The following is a 19,477-nucleotide window of genomic DNA, read 5'->3' on the forward strand; positions in this document are numbered from 1 at the left end:
ATCACCCCCTCTCAAGCCCTCTGCGACTCCCTAGCTTCGTTCTTCCACGACAAAATCGCAGACATCCACAACAGCTTCGACAACCAATCCGGAGACCAACCCACTCTACCTTCTGCCGCACCTGCACCCCTCTTGAACATCCTTAACAACTGGAACCCAATCTCCACTGAGGACACCATCCGCCTGATGAACTCCATCCACTCAGGATCCCCCACTGACCCATGCCCTCACCACATCTTCAACAAGGCAGATTCCATCATAGCACCACACCTCCGAGACGTCATCAACTGCTCCCTCAACTCCGCCACCTTCCCGGAAAGCTGGAAACACGCCGAACTCAGCGCCCTTCTGAAAAAACCCACAGCTGACCCCACTGAACTCAAAAACTACCGCCCCATCTCGCTCCTTCCATTCCCAGCCAAAGTCATCGAGAAAGCTGTCAACAACCAGCTCTCCGCCTTCCTCGAAACCAACAAATCCCTCGACTCCTCACAGTCCGACTTCCGGGCCAAACACAGCACGGAGACCGCCCTCATCGCAGCAGCAGACAACATTCGAACTCTACTGGACAACGGAGAAACAGTGGCCCTCATTCTACTCGACCTCTCCACCGCCTTCGACACTGTCTGTCACAGCACCCTCATACAACGCCTCAGCAACATCGGAATCCAAGGAAAAGCACTGGAATGGATCACCTCGTTCCTCACCGGAAGAACCCAGTGAGTCCGCCTCCTACCATTCAAGTCAGAGGCCTCTGAAGTCATCTGCGGCGTACCACAAGGATCCTCACTCAGCCTCACCCTCTTCAACGTATACATGAGCCCCCTCGCAGCCATCGCACGCCAACACAACCTCAACATCATCTCTTACGCTGATGACACCCAACTGATCCTCTCACTCACCAAAGACCCTAACACCGCCAAAACCAACCTACATGAAGGAATGAAAGAAGTAGCCGAGTGGATGAAGCATAGCCGTCTGAAACTGAACTCAGACAAAACAGAAGTCCTTATCTTAGGAACCTCCCCCTCCGCCTGGGATGACTCTTGGTGGCCAGAGGCCCTTGGAAAAGCACCCATCCCGACGGACCACGCACGGAACCTGGGCGTCATCCTAGACTCCTCACTCTCGATGACCAGACAGGTCAGCGCCGTCTCATCATCTTGCTTCAACATTCTTCGCATGCTCAAAAAAACATTTCGCTGGATCCCCACCGAAACCAGAAAAACGGTCACCCATGCACTGGTTACAAGCCGCCTGGACTACGGAAACACCCTATACGCCGGTACCACCGCAAAACTCCAGAAAAAAGTCCAACGCATCCAGAATGCATCAGCCAGACTCATACTAGACATCCCGCGTAAAGACCACATCTCCAGCCACCTGAAAAAACTCCACTGGCTCCCCGTCAATAAGAGGATTACTTTCCACCTCCTAACCCACGCACACAAAGCACTTTACGAACTTGGACCTGACTGCCTCAACACACGACTTTCCTTCTACACCCCCCCCCCGCCAGCTACGATCCTCCAACCAAGCCCTTGCTACCGTACCTCGCATCATTAAAACCACCATGGGAGGTAGATCCTTCTCCTACCTGGCAGCTAAAACCTGGAACTCACTCCCCACTCACCTTCGTCTCACTCAGAACCACCTAGCATTCAGAAAGCAACTTAAAACTTGGATATTTGACAAGTAATTCCCCACCCTTCCTCAAGCGCCTTGAGACCCTCTGGGTATGTAGCGCGCTATATAAATCAACTTGACTTGACTTGACTTGACTTGATGTATCATACACCATACAATACAAGCATGATGTATAATATGGGTAGATACCACAGCTCGGGAGGGCACAAACCTCAAAACACAAGGTTATCCAATTAAAAGGTAATCTATAAAATATATCAAGTCAATACAATCAGCATTTCATAAAACTTCATACATAATACAATTAAAGGTTAAAAGGATGTTAAAACAGATTTAAAATGCAAGTAGTAAAAGATTACACAGTGAGGTTCAATAACTCCATAAAAAAGATCTGATTGATGCTTCAGTGGAGGGAAAACCTAATAGCAAGGGTGCTAGATTGTTCTCAGTTGGTGTGGTTTTTGCTCGAATACACCAAACCCACTTCAGATACTTGGCTAGGGGGATGGCATAACGAACCAAGGGGTCAGTCCTCAGAATTCTAAAAGCTGCGCTGCTTTGCCTGGTGTCCAAGTTCTTACACATGGGCACTAGCCAAATCTTTCGTGTTGTAGTGTAGGTGGGGCATACAAAGAGAACATGTTGGTACATTTCTGAGTCTTCTGCACATTATGAGCACTTATTATTTCCCACTTCTGACCAATTTGCCATATAGGTTTTTATAGGCAGGGTACCGACTCTAAATTGGAAGTAGAGTTTACGGTCTAGGGTCTTGGAGATGGCATCCTAGCATGGTTCAAGATGGGGGCGAGGTTTAACTAGCAGAAACCTCTCTGTCAGCGTTGAACTGTCACTCAATCTACTACAGTTTTGATCCACCATGTCCCTGCATTTATTATTTAATACAGCTTTAGGTATAGACAGTAAGTTAGCTGGATTCTCCCACATATTTTTCAGGCCCATTACAGACAATGTCCCCTTAATATCTCTGAGCCAGCTTATTTGATGATGGCAGTCAGCATCTAGGACTTCCCTTAGTCCGCTTCAGTAGGTGGATAGCTTGGGTGTAACCCAAATTCCACGCCAGTATAGTAAAGTGTGAAGCCTGGCTATGTCTGCCACAGAGCGCCTTCCCATGTCATTAAGCAATGGGAGGGAAGGTGTGCTTTTGGGGAGGCTGGAGATTGCACTGAAAAACTTGTTTTCAGCAATGGTTAGCTGTGCAAGATTTCCGAACACCCATAGCTCCGAGCCATATAAAACTGAACTAATCACCTTGGCATTATAAATCTGTAACACAGGGCTTACAGGTTTAGTCAAAGAAAGGCGAAATTCTTTGCTTATGGCGCCCGCTAGTTGCCTATGTTTTAATGCCTTCCTACCAAAATGGGGACTCCATTTAATTATTTTCTCCATGGTGACACCTAAGTACGTAAACGGATCTACCTCCTCTAGTGACAGCCCCTCCATAGTGATTTTCCCCCTGTATGATCAATGTTTGTTAAAAGACATACGTTTTGTTTTGTCAGCTTTAATCTTAGGCACTCTGATGTTACTGAAATCTTCAAACAAGGTCAATGCATGCTGTAATCCAGTGGGAGTCTTGGAAATAATGAGGGTGTCATCTGCAAACATAATAATTGGGACCTTGGAGTCAGCAAGGGTCAATGCGTTAGTGGGTGTTTGGGCTATATATTTATCAGCCTCATTAATAAAAAGAGAGAATAGTGTGGGTGCCAAAATGCACCCTTGGCGCACTCCCTTATCCACCCTAAATGGGTCAGTAGTATCCCCCTGTGCACCCCAACGTATATAAGAAAAATTGCTCTCATGCAGGCTTATCAAGAAAACTAGCAAATCGGCCGGCATGCCAAGATCCCGCAGCACCTCCCACAATTTACTACGGGAAACTAAAACAAAAGCCGATTTAAAATCGACAAAAACTGCGTACATACTGCCTTTACCTACCACTGTCCGCCAGTATATCAGAATAAATCTAAAAACTTGATCCACTGTGCTGATATGGGCCCTCAAACAAGCCTGATGAGGACTTAAGATGCTGTTATCATCGACCCATTCCTGAACCTTCCCCAAGGCGAGGCGTGCCACCACCTTCTATAGCGAATCAATAAGGCTAATGGGCTGATAATTTGCAGGCTGTGATCTATTTCCCTTCTTGTAGACTGGTATGATCTCAACCCCCTTCCACAAATCAGGAATGGGGGCACCCTCTGCAAGACCATTTACTAGCAGTGTATATACCTGCACCACTTTTCCCTATCATGTAAAAAAAAACATCTGTGGGAATACTATTGATACCCCGGGCTCTTACCCCGGTGTTGGCTTGTAGAGCAAACATTACTTCTGAGGGCTCAAATACTAGGCTCCTCTGGTTGCTAGGTACCTTTAGTGGAGACTCAGGAATCTCTGCACCATCTAATGAATAATGTTTCAAAAAATATTTTACCCATTGTTTGGGGGCTACATGATTTTCTGGTGGCGTCGGATGTGTCACACTACCCCATTTTACAAGTGCCCAAAGATTTTGCAGGTTGCTTCTTGTGCATGCTGCCTTTAATTCCTGCCACGTGTAGAAAGGCGCTCACTGAACCTGGGTTCGTTCTCACCCACACTGTCTTTAGGGTGAGAACGAGCCCCGGTCCTAAGGACACGAAAGAGCATTGGCAACACCTCAGGAATACCCCGTAGGGATTCAAACTCCAAGACAGAGGAGAACCCGTGCAGAAGCTCCTTCCTACCTGTACGGAAGACAGGCATCTGTTCCCACCCTGTCTTCAGCCAGCCACCCGCTTGCTCCTCAGGGCTTCCCTGGGGGAATTCTCATTGTATTAGAAGGCATACTCAGAATTGGTTGAGGTGTGAGTAATGCAAACCTAAGCAGGGGCGCAATGGTGCCCCACAAGCCTGCGATGGCAGGCCCAATACATGGTTGACAGGCTATCCAGTGAGTGGCACACTCAGTGCTGAGTCCCACTACTAACCAGTGTCGTACCTGCCACGGGTATGTGCGGTGCATCTTTATTGGGTATGCATAGGTACGGCACCAAAACCAACCACGTACACACCACTTCCTGGTACATGCTGGAAGGATGCGCAATCCTCCGTACAGCGGGAAAGAGCCCAGAGTCCTGAGGTCAGGCATAAAGATACAACAAAAGCTAGCTGGAAAAAGCAAAAAGCTTTGGGGTACGTTTCCCGAAGAAGAGCCATGTCCAACAACAAAAAATCCTTAAATTCCAGGACAATTGACTTTTTGTTTCTCAAGAAAAAACCACCATCATCATCATCATCATCATCATCATCATCATAAAGCCTTTATTTCGATCTCCAGGATCAAAAAAGTACAACATACATAAAAAAACATAAAATCACAATCATAATGCATTTCATCAGAGATGAGAAACATTTACATTTTGATAAGAAGCTCATTATCATCGAAGCTAAAATCCAAATATACATAACACTATGAGATCACTCCTACTTCTCCTGAGGCACAGCCAGGAGCAACGATCCGTAGCTTTATTTTAAAATTGTAATGTGTTGTGTTTTTAAAACTTGTTGACCTACCTACCCTTGGCACTCCTAATCTTTATCAGCCAGAGACTCCCCCGCACAGCGGATTTAGCGCTGCAGCGGGAGCGGGGCTTGGTGCTTTGTTTGCCGCCATTTCCGTGTTCCAGTGGGACACGCCCACCTGCGTTGGCCACGCCCCCTTCACCTAGGTTACTAATAGCGCTGACTACGAGCGCCGCACATCAGTCCTACTTCTCCTGAGGCACAGCCGGGAACAACGATCCGTAGCTTTATTTTAAAATTGTAATGTGTTGTGTTTTTAAAACTTGTTGACCTACCTACCCTTGGCACTCCTAATCTTTATCAGCCAGAGACTCCCCCACACAGCGGATCTAGCGCTGCAGCGGGAGCGGGGCTTGGTGCTTTGTTTGCCGCCATTTCCGCGTTCCAGTGGGACACGCCCACCTGCGCTGGCCACGCCCCCTTCACCTAGGTTACTAATAGCGCTGACTACGAGCGCCGCACATCACTCCTACTTCTCCTGAGGCACAGCCGGGAGCAACGATCCGTAGCTTTATTTTAAAATTGTAATGTGTTGTGTTTTTAAAACTTGTTGACCTACCTACCCTTGGCACTCCTAATCTTTATCAGCCAGAGATTCCCCCACACAGCGGATCTAGCGCTGCAGCGGGAGCGGGGCTTGGTGCTTTGTTTGCCGCCATTTCCGCGTTCCAGTGGGACACGCCCACCTGCGCCGGCCACGCCCCCTTCTGACCCTCTTCGCCACTTCTACATAGTATGTGTCCCCACCGGAAGCGCAGCGGACGAGCGCAGCAGGCGCAACGATTGCGCGCCGAAGGCACGCCTAAGGCAAGCCCGTCTGCGCCCGTCCGCGGCCGGCCGGGGCCAGGGCCCGTCACTCTGCCCAAATTACATCTTATTCCTCCAGGGACCTGATCTCTTTACACACACTCCGGCCGCTGGATTCTACCAGTTACCTGAAACTACAGCAACTAGGCATTTTCCAAGCCTGCAGTACTTTCCCTGAGTTCAGAACCCTCCCATCTTCCCTCACCCCCGAGCAAATAGTCACCCCCCCTAAATCCTTGTCCGCTCAGGCACCTGCTAATATGGAATTAGCAATCATATACCTTAACACTCGGTCGTTAGTCAGCCGTCAACTTGACATATGCCACCTCCTGGATTCAGACCGACCTGATATTCTACTCTTAACGGAGACCTGGCTGAATGAGGATTCCTCCCCCGACATCTTGGCAGCTATCCCACCTGGGTACTATATTCTACAAGCCAACCGACCAGCTGGGAAACTTGACGGTGGCGTAGCCGCCATTATCAAACTCTCCCTTAGGTTCACCTCCCTCTCCCTACTTACCATCCCCCAGGTCGTTTACCTGGTAATCAGACTTGAATCCTCGGTGTCTCCCCTTACCTGCGTTTTGGTATATCGCCCTCCCCAACCCATGCCCAATTTCCCCTCGCTCTTTGGCGACCTACTCTCCCAGCTCACTATCAACAACTCCAAACTCCTGGTCCTGGGAGACTTCAACTATTGGCCGTCAGACGCACACAAAAGCTCCCACTCCTTAGCCTTCACCGACCTATTAAGTGGGCTCAATGGCCTTCAACACGTCCATACGGCCACTCACTCTAAGGGCCACATCCTAGATCAAGTGTGGACCTACAATCTTGGAATCAAGTCGCTTACGATTTCACCTTGCCACTGGTCGGACCACTCCTTAATCTCTTTTTCTCTCCTGGTCCCTCCACCGCCCCCCAGTAATCGAGGCCCCAGCCTCCTGGCCCACAACTGGAACAAAGCAGACCTCGATCTATTTCTTACCTCCTTAACTTCCTCGGTTCTGCCCAGTCCCGGCTCCATGACTCCCAAGAAGCCGCACTTGTCAAATGGCTAGAGTCCGCCAGTGATAAGGTTGCCCCTATCAAGTTAATTAGAACTAAGCGTCCTCATGACGCACATCGATGGTTCACGGACAGCCTTAAATCTTTAAAACTGGGACTCCGCCAAGCCGAGCGCCGCTGGCGTAGAAACTACGACCCCTCAGAAAAACTACAATTCTTAAAACTTTCTGGAGAATACAACCAGGCAATCTCAGTCGCCAAAACTGCTTACTTCTCCACAAAAATTCTTAACTCCACGCAAAAATCCAAAGAAATTTTTGCCATTGTGGAGGAGCTCTCTCATTCGGACAGGGTGACCCTCAAACCCCTCCCATCCCAGGCTCTATGTGACTCCCTTAATCAATACTTTACAGACAAGATCAGCAAAATAAAAAATAGTATCTCTTCTGGATCCCCGGTGATGTCCCTCACAGGGGTTATTCCCTCCTCTAATCCCCACTCCCTGACCCAGCTTCCCCCCATACTAGAAGGAGACTTTCTCTCCCTGCTTAATAAAGTTTCATCTGGCTCCCCCACGGGCTGCTGCCCTCCTGCGATTCTCCGTGCTGCCTTCTCGGCTTGCCCTGCCCCTCCGCTGGCCCTCCTGAACAACTCCCTCCTGCTCGGTGAGGTCCCCAGCCAGTTTAAGAACGCCGAGGTGGTCCCCATACTAAAAAAACCCAACGCCGACCCCGCGGTTATGGGCAACTTCCGTCCCATCTCCCTTCTCCCTTACCTGGGTAAGGTACTTGAGACACATGTGACCAGCGTCCTCAGTTCTTTTATTGAAGAGTCCAACTTCCTAGACTCCCAGCAAGCTGGGTTTAGACCTGCCCATTCGACGGAGGCGGTCATCCTCTCCGTCGTGGAGGAACTCCGTAGAGGCGCCGACTCTAATATTAGTCAAGCTCTTATTCTTCTAGATCTATCGGCGGCTTTTGACACGGTCGACCACACCATCTTGGTCGACCGTGTCAAAGAGGCAGGCATCAGTGGGTCGGCCCTCAGCTGGGTTCGCTCCTTCCTGACGAATCGCCACCAATCTGTCCGACTCTCCCAGTTTTCGGCTGACAAGATGAAGCTTACTTGCGGTGTTCGGCAGGGTTCGTCTTTGTCACCACTCCTATTTAATTTGTATCTCACCCCCCTGATCCGCTCCCTCAGGGGAAGGAATGTCACTGCATTTAACTATGCAGATGACATTCAGCTTGTCTTCAACCTTGATTCCTCGGACGAAGCGATCCAAGACTTTCAGTCCACCCTCTGTCATATCAGTAATTGGATGGGTGCTCACCATCTTAAATTCAACCCCGACAAGACGGAGCTTGTTCTTGTCGGAGGCCCCTCCAACCCCTGGAATTCTACTTTCTGGCCCCCTTCCCTCGGCCCCTCTCCTTGCCCTGCTGACAAGGTGAAAAGCTTGGGAGTTTACATCTCCCATGATCTCTCTATGAAGCACAAGGTCAGTGCCACTGTGTCCTCTTGCTTTTTCCAGCTCAGGAAGATCCGGAAAATAGCTCACTTCCTGACCACCAAGGCCCTCACTCTGGCACTGCTGGCATTAGTCATCTCCCGGATTGACTATGCCAACGCCCTGTATGCAGGCATCCCACAATATCAAATCAAAAGACTGCAGCTGATACAGAATCAGGCAGCCCGCCTGATCTACCATCAACCCAAACACCTCCACGTCCGCCCCCTGCTTAAAGCCCTGCACTGGCTCCCTGTATCGGAGCGTTGCAAGTTCAAACTAGGTTGTTTGACCCATAAATCTCTGGCCGGTATTGGTCCTTCTTCATTTCTTCTCTCTTGCACCCCTACGCTCCCCCTAGGCACCTTCGATCCTCTCACCATGCGCTCCTCCAGACGCCTAGGTTCAGGCGTAAAAAACACGGAGGTCTCAGATTTTCTTTCCTGGCTCCCTCATTCTGGAACTCACTTCCTTTGGAACTTAGACTCTCTCCCTCTTACCCTCAGTTTAGGTCTCTTCTCAAACCTCACCTTTTCCGCAGCATCTATACATAAGCACTCTCTCCCTCCCCTTCTGTGCCTCTTCCCAAGTAAGTGAACAGCGCCAAGAAACCGTCCAGTGTAAGTCGCGCTCTATAAGTATTTTTTACATTACATTACATAAACATTTTGGACCACAGAGAGGGCAAGTGCTCATTAAATACATTATAAAATAAAGGAATCAAAATAATTGGTCGAGGGTATTGGTGCTGAGCATAGTTCAACATAGGGTTACAAAACATCGAGTTAAAATTTAGGATCAAGTGCCAAAATTGACAATTCTGATACTGCCATAATGGCATTCTAGAATATGGTCTGGCTTGTGCCTGTTGGGTACATTACCCCAAGTTGCGAGAAGTGAAAATGTGTGATAAAGTGCTATATCAGACATCCTAGATAGGACATATCATCTCACAATTCAATAATCACAAAATGGTTAAAAGATAAAAGAACATTACACCATGAGTGGGTTTACTCCCACCATCATGACGCTCTCTTTTTTGTGGGGCTGGCACTTTGCCATTTCCTAAACTGCTACTATTGTAAACGAATCTAGGACTCTAGTATAATTTTCCCGATTCATGCCCTTATATAGGTATACTTTATCATATCCTTATATAGGCACATAAATCAATACCATATTTGGCCTAAACCATACAGCCCAAATACGGCATGGATACTTCCACTAAACTCCTAGAATTAACAACAATTTCTTGGAAAAACCTGCCTTCAGTAGCTCGGGACTTTCCCCTGCTTGAATATTAAGTTCTCCTAGAACTCCCGGTGTTTTCCAAGAAATTAGCCTTTGAGTGACTTATTAAGTCCAAACATGTGTCAAACTCGGCACCTTCAAAGTATAAATATGCCTTGATTTGCCCAGACAAACACACAGTGGTTTGGAGCAGATCGACTATCTACTTGCCTGACGCCCTGCAGCAGCAAGTGCCGAAGGAAGCCGACCTTCCAGCTGACACACTGAGAGACTCTGTCATTTCTGTCCGAGAAATCCAGCTCCAGTGTTTCCAGGCTACCCTTGCGGGTATCTGGGAAATCGAGTCCCAAGAACGAGATACAAGACCTCCTTCATTCTAAAAACAAGATACAGAGCTGATTAGATCTCTTAGAGAATTCTTGGAATCAGATTCCCGGCAGAAAAACTCCTAGACTTAAGCTCCTCCTCACTTACTCCCTCCCTAGTACTAGACTCAGGTTAGGTACACCGGGATACGCGTATTTTAGAAGCACCAGTTGAGTACTTTTAGACATCTTTTATTACTGTATGTATTTTATACATTTGATGCACTTTATGGCTTAAAACCCATATCATGCTTTTACAGTACTACTTTATAATACTGTTCGTATTATATGCCTTGTACTTCATAATAAGCATTACTATTGTAGCAGTTAATTTTTAATGCTTGAGAAAGAAGACTGTTCAATAAATAACCACTTTTATTGAAAACGCCCGTCTCTCTATTTTCTCAGCCTCTCTAGTGAAACGAAGCATGCACGATTGACTAGGTGAAATAACTGTCGATTGTTTCCGCGACTCTAGAGATTGCTTTCTTACTTATTGGAAACAAAAGTTGTCATGTTTATGCGGTTGTCAGAAACTAATCCCTTCTTGTGAATTCGAGAAAGTTTCTAGTGACCTCTGAGCTAGCTGGCACTCACTATTAAGTTCGGTAGAGACCTAGTAGACCTCAGTCCTACGTCTAAGCTACCGTATATATTATTCCAATACGCAGAGCCTATTGGGAATATAGGAACTACACTACATGGCGCCCAACGTTTGGTAAGGGATAATTTAACGCTAGATACTAGAGTAACTCAGTCGTGCTTTTCACACAGACCCCTTTTTTCCCGTAAAATACTCCAATAGACGTCTGGAGTGGGTAAAAGGTTAATATCCGCCAAAACTGAGTAGGACGAGAAACCTATATATTAGTTTTTGGTTTATTCAAAGTTGAAGGATACAGTGTTCCAAAATATTGTGCAGCTAATCTTTGTTTCCTTGAAACTTGTTCTGCAAACTTTCAATAAATAAAATATCGGGGAGTGACGACGAAAGGGAGAGAGCTAGAGCAGCAGCTCAAGCGGTGTTAGATGGCACAATTCTTTTACAAAATGACCCGGATGCTATACTCATCCCGGCAAATATAAGAAAAACCATAACTATAAGACTTATAGAAAATGGGGTGTTATCGAGAGGTGGTAAAGTTATATTTGTAATAGAGGCACATGAATATCGGCAGACCGAGGTATTCTATTCATGGATTACTTTTCCACAAGCAAATCCAGTAACACAGGAGTTCCACTACTACAAAGCAGAGGAACCTCCAGCGGAACACGTTCCCTTTGAGAACGTTGAAATTCCACTAACTTACCAAGAGCATCAGCTCTGGTTTAATAGCGCCCTACAACATCAAAATCACATTACCAGGCTCGGTCCACTAGGTAGACCAGGAGCCACATGGTCGGTACTAACCAGCTACACACCTCATCCTGAAATTGAAAATATTATGGATAGACAACTAATAAAAATACATAGACAATTGGTTCAATATGTCATGAGGACTTTAACAGTCCAACCAGCAATAAAAATTCAACAACACACCCCGTACCAGGGGAACACAAACAAAATTACACCACAGACCATACAGTCAGTCATTGGTAAATTGCCCGCCAAAAGGGAACAAATTCCGTTTTGGCTAGCACAGAAAATTACACAAATAGAGGCAGTTTTTCCCGATAGTACACCTCATGAAAAACACAGAATTCTGACAATCTGTTTACCAATGGGGATTGCACTGCATGTGAAGGACTGTGACACTTGGGGTAAAGTCTTTGCTTCAATCTACTCAAAAACACATGGTGTTCCGTCCATGGTGGTAATACCAGACGTTCTGAGGCAAATTCAGAATAAATATGATCCAGAACCGGCCTTAAATCTAGGTATGAAATTACTAAATGATTTCAAACAGGTTTCAGCTATATTATTAGCTAATATTAGAGGTGAAGCAGCATCCGTGGCAATCAGCCAAAAATTAAAAGAAACAGATATAGCAGACCGACCATATGCACTTGCTAGAATAATTGAAAAATCATATGAAGAATTGGGTAGAGATAGTTTGGGTGGAAAACCATTAAAACCCCAACTAACTGAAAATCCTGAAAAAACATTTATTAAGAATAATCTCATTACTCCAAAAAAGAAGCGGGAGGGTAATAAACAGACTCTTCCTAGGGAAAAATATTTTCAGCCCAGAAGAAGATCTCCCCAAAAGGGAGACAGGTCTCCCCAAAGGGAGCCCTCTGAAAAGAGATATAACCTTAGAAATAGAGATAATTTGAAAAAACCTAACAGATATCAAGATAATGATACACGTCCCTCTTGATCTTTTCAGACTTCCTCGCAGAAATTGGAAAGAAGAGGACAGTCAGAACAGAAGGAAGAACGCGTCAACTCCAAAGACAAGGAATCCGTTCACCAAAGTAAAAAAACAAAATTTTCCAAAAAGAAGGTGGCAAGCATAAAAATCAGACATGCCGAGGATCATGAGGACACAACTCAAGAACGGGGAGTGGGTTCAGACAATGCTAGACAGCGCAGCAGAAGTAACCATAGTTTGCAGGATCCTGAAGGATCATCTGGAGACAGTGGACTTGAATGAATGCATTCAAGTTGAAACTGCAGACACCAGGGTTAGTGTACCCCACACATTATATGAAATAACACTCCGGATGGAGGGGGACATACCCAGAAAATTAGAGCACTCTTTTGGGAGAAGCTCTATAAGAGCTATGACATTCTTCTAGCTGAACAAGACTGGCCACCTGAATTTGTCAGGGAGATCCCACATGGCGAGGATATCATTATGCCAGCCTTCTTCAATCACATTCCAATTCATAAAAAATATACATACGCCAGGAAATGGGCAGTAGCTCAGGCTCCGGCATTATATAAAAACCATATAGGATGGGATGAGGACTCACCTCACCACAAATTCACAAAAACCAGCCCACTGCACAAAGGCAGTACCCAGTTAAGCAAGAAGCTAAAAAACAAGTCAGGGAGATTTTAAATGAACTTGAATACCAGAAAGACATGTTAGCAAAAACACAACTAGACACACATGAAAACGTATGCAACCTTGTAATCCGAATCATCCCAGGAACATGCTGATTTACGTACCTAACCTTTAATGAAGGAGAAACTGTACCAATAGCTTACAAATCACACTTGTACACACAAGCAGAAATGAAATTCACTTCTACTGAGAAAATTCTGACAGCGGTTCAAACTGCGGTAGGAAAAGAGAGAGCTCTCGCACAGGGTAGGCAAATAATGATTGTTACACCTGTACCTGCCATAGAGGCAGTGACAAAGGCAAGCATTCCAAATGCAAAAGCCTTAAATCCGAGATGGATACAATGGGTTAACTCTCTTGCTGCAACAGACGTTGAATACGTTTTTGACCCGGGGATTAATAACACAAGAATTTCTCCAATACGAACACGAATGTCCTCTGTCGACCGAAATTCGGCCTCTTGAACATTATGGCTGTATAATATATACAATGTACAGACGGATCAGCACAGTCCGCAATTGGGGGTAAACAAGCCTATAGTGCTGCGTGTGCGATAGTTAAAGGTCGCTGGGGCGAAGGCTAATTCAGACCTATAGTCACTAAAACTCAATCACTCGGAGACTGTGCAGCTCAGCGAGATGAACTACAGGCTTTCAAGATGGCGCTTGAAAATACCGATCGCGAATTCCCCACACTAATAGTGTGCGATTCGTATTACTGCGTCCAATCTTATAATGAGTATCTGCAGAACTTGGTTCAAAACGGCTTCAAAGACGCTAAGGGTGGCACAATCAAGCATAAGTTGCTCTGGGAACAAGTAGTTCTTTTGCACAAAGAACTACAAAAGACTCACGTGATACATACACTGAGTCATCAGCGTGATGGCGTTCACGTTGCAGGGAATTCATTGGCTGATGAAGCTGCGAAGTCAGCTGTGCAAACAGCTTCCGTAGCTGCTATCACCAGGTCAAAAACAAAAATAGACAGCGAAATATTGCAAGCTGTTACTGCTTCAATCAAAGACAGTGGTAAGACACTCCCGAAAGGTTTTCCAGTAAAGTACTCATATATGACTGATGCAAACAATGTTCCTTTTGCTCGAATCCCTGGAGTGGGGGATAGGGCAATTCAAAACATGGAACATAGGTTAGGACTAATCGTTGCAGCACATGAAGTACTCGCATCTACACACGCAGGAGGTTCCGCCATAGTATCATTATTAAAACAGAGATACTGGTGGCCGCGCATGAGGAAACAAACTAGAAATGATGTCCTAGAATGTGAAATCTGCCAGAAAATAAAATTTTCTACAGTGAAACATCCTGCACAGACGCCGCTTCTGATTTCAGATAAACCACTAGCGTGTGTTTACCTGGACCACTGTGGTCCCTTAACACGGGACGGCAACTATAAATATATTATGGTCGCAGTGGATTCCTGCACACGATTCATTTGGATGTGGCCCCAGCGCTTGGCTGACGCCTGAACTGTTATGAAGGATCTGCGAGTCTTTATTGGCACATACGCAATTGGCACGCTACATTCTGACCAGGGTCCTGCGTTTAGCTCTCAAGCTTACAAAGAGGCCATGGCTAGCTTGGGTGTTGCATTGTGGTATTCTAGTCCCTTCCATTCTGAGGGTAATGTGGTTGTAGAAAGAAAAAAACGTGACATAAAGCAATCCATAACAGCAAAGGTATTAGGTTCGGGTGATGGGTGGGCCAAACATCTAATAAGTGTCCAACGTAGTCTTAACAATCTGCCAAGAAATTCTCTGGGGGGAATCACTCCTTATGAATTACTGTTTGGTACTAGAGTGATAATCGAAGACCTTGATTGTCATACTTCAGTGGTAGAACAGAAACACTTTGATATCAAAGATCGTTTGGCTTTCTTACAGGACTTAAATGAAACAAGAAGAAGTCTGAGTAACACAACACTAAAGCCAAAAGCCACTGAAGAAAAACCACCTGTCCCAGCAAGACCTGTCTGGATTAAAAAGATTGGGGATCTAATCAGGGAAAAGATAGCGGTGAAGAAGGAATTTGGGCCTTCTTACAGAAAAGCAGGACCTGTCTTGGCAATACAAGGAACAAGATCAGTAGTACTACCGCCTCTTGCTGGTAAAAAGGAGAACAGAGTTGTGTCCATCGACCTGGTAAAACCACACCATGTGGCCAATAAGAAGTAGTAGGCCAAGTGGTCTCCCAAGGTGTAGCAGACAGCCAAATCGTGCTACAATCCAAGAGGTTCAAACTGAAAGACTTATCACCTTTGATAAACCTGCAGTAAGAAAAGAAGGACTATGCAACAAAGCAATGGAACTCGTGCCTCTTGAGACCCAAATACCAGTTCATTCAGAAACACCAGCCTACAATGATGTGGCATCTGAATATACAAATATGACTAAGGAGAAATCATTCCCAGCGATTACGAAAAACCCAATGCCATTCAAACAATTGACAGAACTGCATCTGGATATTTCATCAACTTTTATAACTTTTCTGAGGACCCCAGTGAACAAGAAGAAACAACAGTAAATAAAACTCTCAAAGAAAAAACGACAGAGCTTTTTCATCAACTTGAAAAAATATATATCTGGTTTCACCATGGATTGAATTTTGGATTGGTTTAGGTGCATTTTTTCTCCTGCTCTGGCTAATATTGGTCTTAAGCTTGGGACAAATGATAGATGGAAAATACAGTATAATGGACACAGCAAGTCAGAAAATCAACTTGGTCCTAAAACCTCACAAATCATCTCATGTTGAAAAAAGAGACCTGTCATCAGTGAACATCACAGCCGTCCCTATAGCAGGTGGTATAGCATGGGATAGAACTGATTATGATATCTATGGCCCGGTAAAAATGCTGAGGATTCCACATCAGTTCAAGGTTTTTTAGAATGACTTTGTATCACCCAGCATATTTTCTGATGATTGGGACTTAGAGAAAGCACTCTCTGTATTGGACAATGGGTTAACGACTCTGTCCTCCAGAATATATTCTTTGGACAGCATTGCATCTTCTGCCATTGACATAATGGAACAAGACTTGCTAATGTTACAACACGGCCAGTCTCAATTACGTTCTATAATACAGCTTGACTGGACTTTGCAAAATGTTCGTTCAGGTTACGTGCCATGTAGGCTAATCAACACAACGTCATTGTTTTCTGTATTTAACCTTACAGATAAACAAATATCCTTGGCACAAAGAGGAGCAGACTATACGGTGCTGAGCATAGAAACACTGGAAAGATTATCATTGGCAGTTTCTGAGAAACCTGTCAGTGAGTGGATAATTCATGGCACCATCATGATACCAGTGACGATTTTCCAATTTCAGTATTGTCTACAGCATATACCAGAAGGCCTGTATCAAAGGTTGGGTAAGGAATACATTAAGTCAACATGGACTTTACCATATACACACAAATGTTGGATCAAGGGAAAAGAGGTATTCCTTAGTGGAAAAAATTGTAAAAATTCACTAAGTGGTACACTTCTGTGCAACGGTAGTAATTTATATAGAGCCTGTGACGGTTCTGCAAATAACCTCTCTTGCCACCTGCACGGTACACCCTCCACACAGATAGAACCAATTTTCAGGCAGATATCCAATGGCAGTTACATTATGTTGAATGATCACAGCTGCTATGGCATAGTGCCAGGAAAACTTTATCTGGTTAGTGTGTCGTCCATGGCCACTTGTTGTATGCAAATATTGTATCCAACGCACAAGACAGAGAGTGAGACGGCGATATGGCCTTCACTGAATATCTCTTCTATACGAATTGAAACTTTAAGCAGACTAAAAGCCATTCTTTTGCAAAAATCTGTGCCACTGACCTCATCTAAAGAAACGTATGATCTGAAAGTTGCAAGGACATCTGCTGAGATACATGCATTATTATCAACAAACTGCCCTGTACATTTCACAGAAATGTTAAGTCAAATCTTAAACATGTTTGATACCAGTGCATCGCACATGTATTTAAGACAATTTTTCAGGACTGTTAACACCATTTGAAGCAGTCCTCTGCATTTTTCCAAATTTCATGTACTCTGTGTTCGGCGGCCTGCCTCTCATCTTGGGACTCGTAGCAGGAATACTATTTTTATTTCTTCTGCTCCGATATGGCAAGTAAAGTCACCGGTGATACCCAGAATATCATGGAACAAGCCCTCCGTGCCCAGGGGTATCGTGAGAGGATAACACAGGATCTCGGCATGGCTCGTTTAGGAGATCTGAATAAGACATGGCTTCTTTCGTTCAGACCAATCTGACAAGATTGCATCTTACCTGTTCTAGGATGCCTGCTTTGCGGAGAGGAATGCCTGTTAGACATTTGCCTTACACTTCCATCAGTCCTGCCATTGGATGTCGACACCCTGCTAGATCCTGTAACAGCTCATACATTGTGTTGTCCCCAACGGCTACAAATCCTGATGACGGCATTCATTGAGATCCCACCAGTAAGTCTGACTGAAGGTGAGATATGAGGATCAACAGGCACACAGTTACCATCTGATATGACTATTGCTAACGCAGCAACAAGCATTGACGGCAATACTTCTCATCTGTGCACATTTGATCTGCTAGATCAAGTGGTTCCACTTTAAACTACTGTGGTAGACGTTTATTTGCCAGCCTAGACAACCTGATGTTTTCTCTTGACACCGAGAATAACTTTTCATTCATGCACACAGCGTTTCCTGAACTCTGAAATTCGGCCTTCATTTTTTCAAAACATAGACTTTTGATTTTGGGACTATATTTTTCTTTTCTTCAAAAACAAATTGAATTTTTTTTGGCACAGACTAATCTGCTTAAAGTAGAACTATTCCTAGAGAACAAGAAATTAATTTCCTTTTTGAACGTTTACTAGATAAAAAATGTGGCCTTGTCCCTATTAATAGAACTATTGATATGACATGTTGTATTATGAAATGGTCTCAACCTTTTCTTCTGTATTTAATAGCCATTTTCATGAATGTAATTGCATATTTTAGACCAAAGACTTTGTGCTTAGAAATTCTTCACTTAAGTAAACTGCATACTGTAGGAATGCTAAATATTTTTACTTTGTACACCCAGTTCAAATGCATTGTTTTAATGTATTTTGGGCTGGGATTGTAAACACTAGCCTTAGATATGTTCAGTGCTTACTTGGTTAGCTTATGGAACTTAAAATCGTGGAGTGGGTGTTGTAAACGAATCTAGGACCCTAGTATAATTTTCCAGATTCATGCCCTTATATAGGTATACTTTATCATTTCCTTATATAGGCATAGAAATCAATACCATATTTGGCCTAAACCATACAGTCCAAATACGGCATGGATACTTTCACTAAGCTCCAAGAATTAACAACGATTTCTTGGAAAAACCCGCATTCAGCAGCTCGGGACTTCCCCCTGCTTGAATATTAAGTTCTCCTAGAACGCCCGGCATTTTCCAAGAAATTAGCCTTTGAGTGATGTTATTTAGTCCAAACATGCGTCAAACTCGGCACCTTCAAAGTATAAATATGCCTTGATTTGCCCAGACAAACACACAGTGGTTTGGAGCAGATCGACTATCTCCTTGCCCGACGCCCTGCAGCAGCAAGTGCCGAAGGAAGCCTACCCTCCAGCTGGCACACTGAGAGAGACTGTCATTTCTCTGTCCGAGAAATCCAGCTACAGTGTTTCCAGGCTACCCTTGCGGGTATTTGGGAAATCGAGTCCCGAGAATGAGATACAAGACCTACTTCATTCTAAAACCAAGGTACGGAGCTGATTGGACCTCTTAGAGAATTCTTGGGTTCAGATTCCCGGCAGAAAAACTCCTAGACTTAAGCTCCTCCTCACTTACTCCCTCCATAGTACCAGACTCAGGTTAGGTACCCCGGGGTAGGGGTATTTTTGAGGCGCCAGTTGAGTACTTTTAGACATCTTTTATTACCGTATGTATTTTATACATTTTATGCACTTTATGGCTTAAAACTCATATTGTGCTTTTACCGTACTACTTTATAATACTGTTCGTATTATATGCCTTGTACTTCATAATAAGCATTACTATTGTAGCAGTTCATGTTCAATGCTTGAGAAAGATGACTGTTCAATAAATAACCACCTTTATTGAAAACGCCCGTTTCTCTATTTTCTCAGCCTCTCTGGTGAAACGTAGCATGCACGATTGACTGAGTGAAATAACTGTCTATTTATTCCGCGACTCTAGAGATTGCTTTCTTACTTATTGGAAACAAAGTTGTCATGTTTATGCGG

General features: G+C 44.8%; 1 protein-coding gene across 2 annotated transcripts in view; it reads left to right on the plus strand.

The window, feature by feature from the left end:
* Nucleotides 1-19,477, plus strand: part of LOC147689423 (vomeronasal type-2 receptor 26-like) — a 508,280-nt gene that overhangs the window by 395,444 nt on the left and 93,359 nt on the right. The window contains exon 2 of one of the 2 annotated variants that reach the window (XM_086940103.1): nt 2,086-2,088. The exons of the other annotated variant lie outside the window; for it this stretch is intronic. Within the exon in view, the coding sequence (XP_086796229.1) occupies nt 2,086-2,088 (3 nt within the window). The remainder of the gene's footprint in view (nt 1-2,085; nt 2,089-19,477) is intronic. 2 annotated transcript variants of the gene reach the window in all.

The sequence above is a fragment of the Lissotriton vulgaris genome, chromosome 10, assembly GCF_964263255.1.
Source record: "Lissotriton vulgaris chromosome 10, aLisVul1.2, whole genome shotgun sequence".
In the NCBI taxonomy this organism is placed as follows: domain Eukaryota; kingdom Metazoa; phylum Chordata; class Amphibia; order Caudata; family Salamandridae; genus Lissotriton; species Lissotriton vulgaris.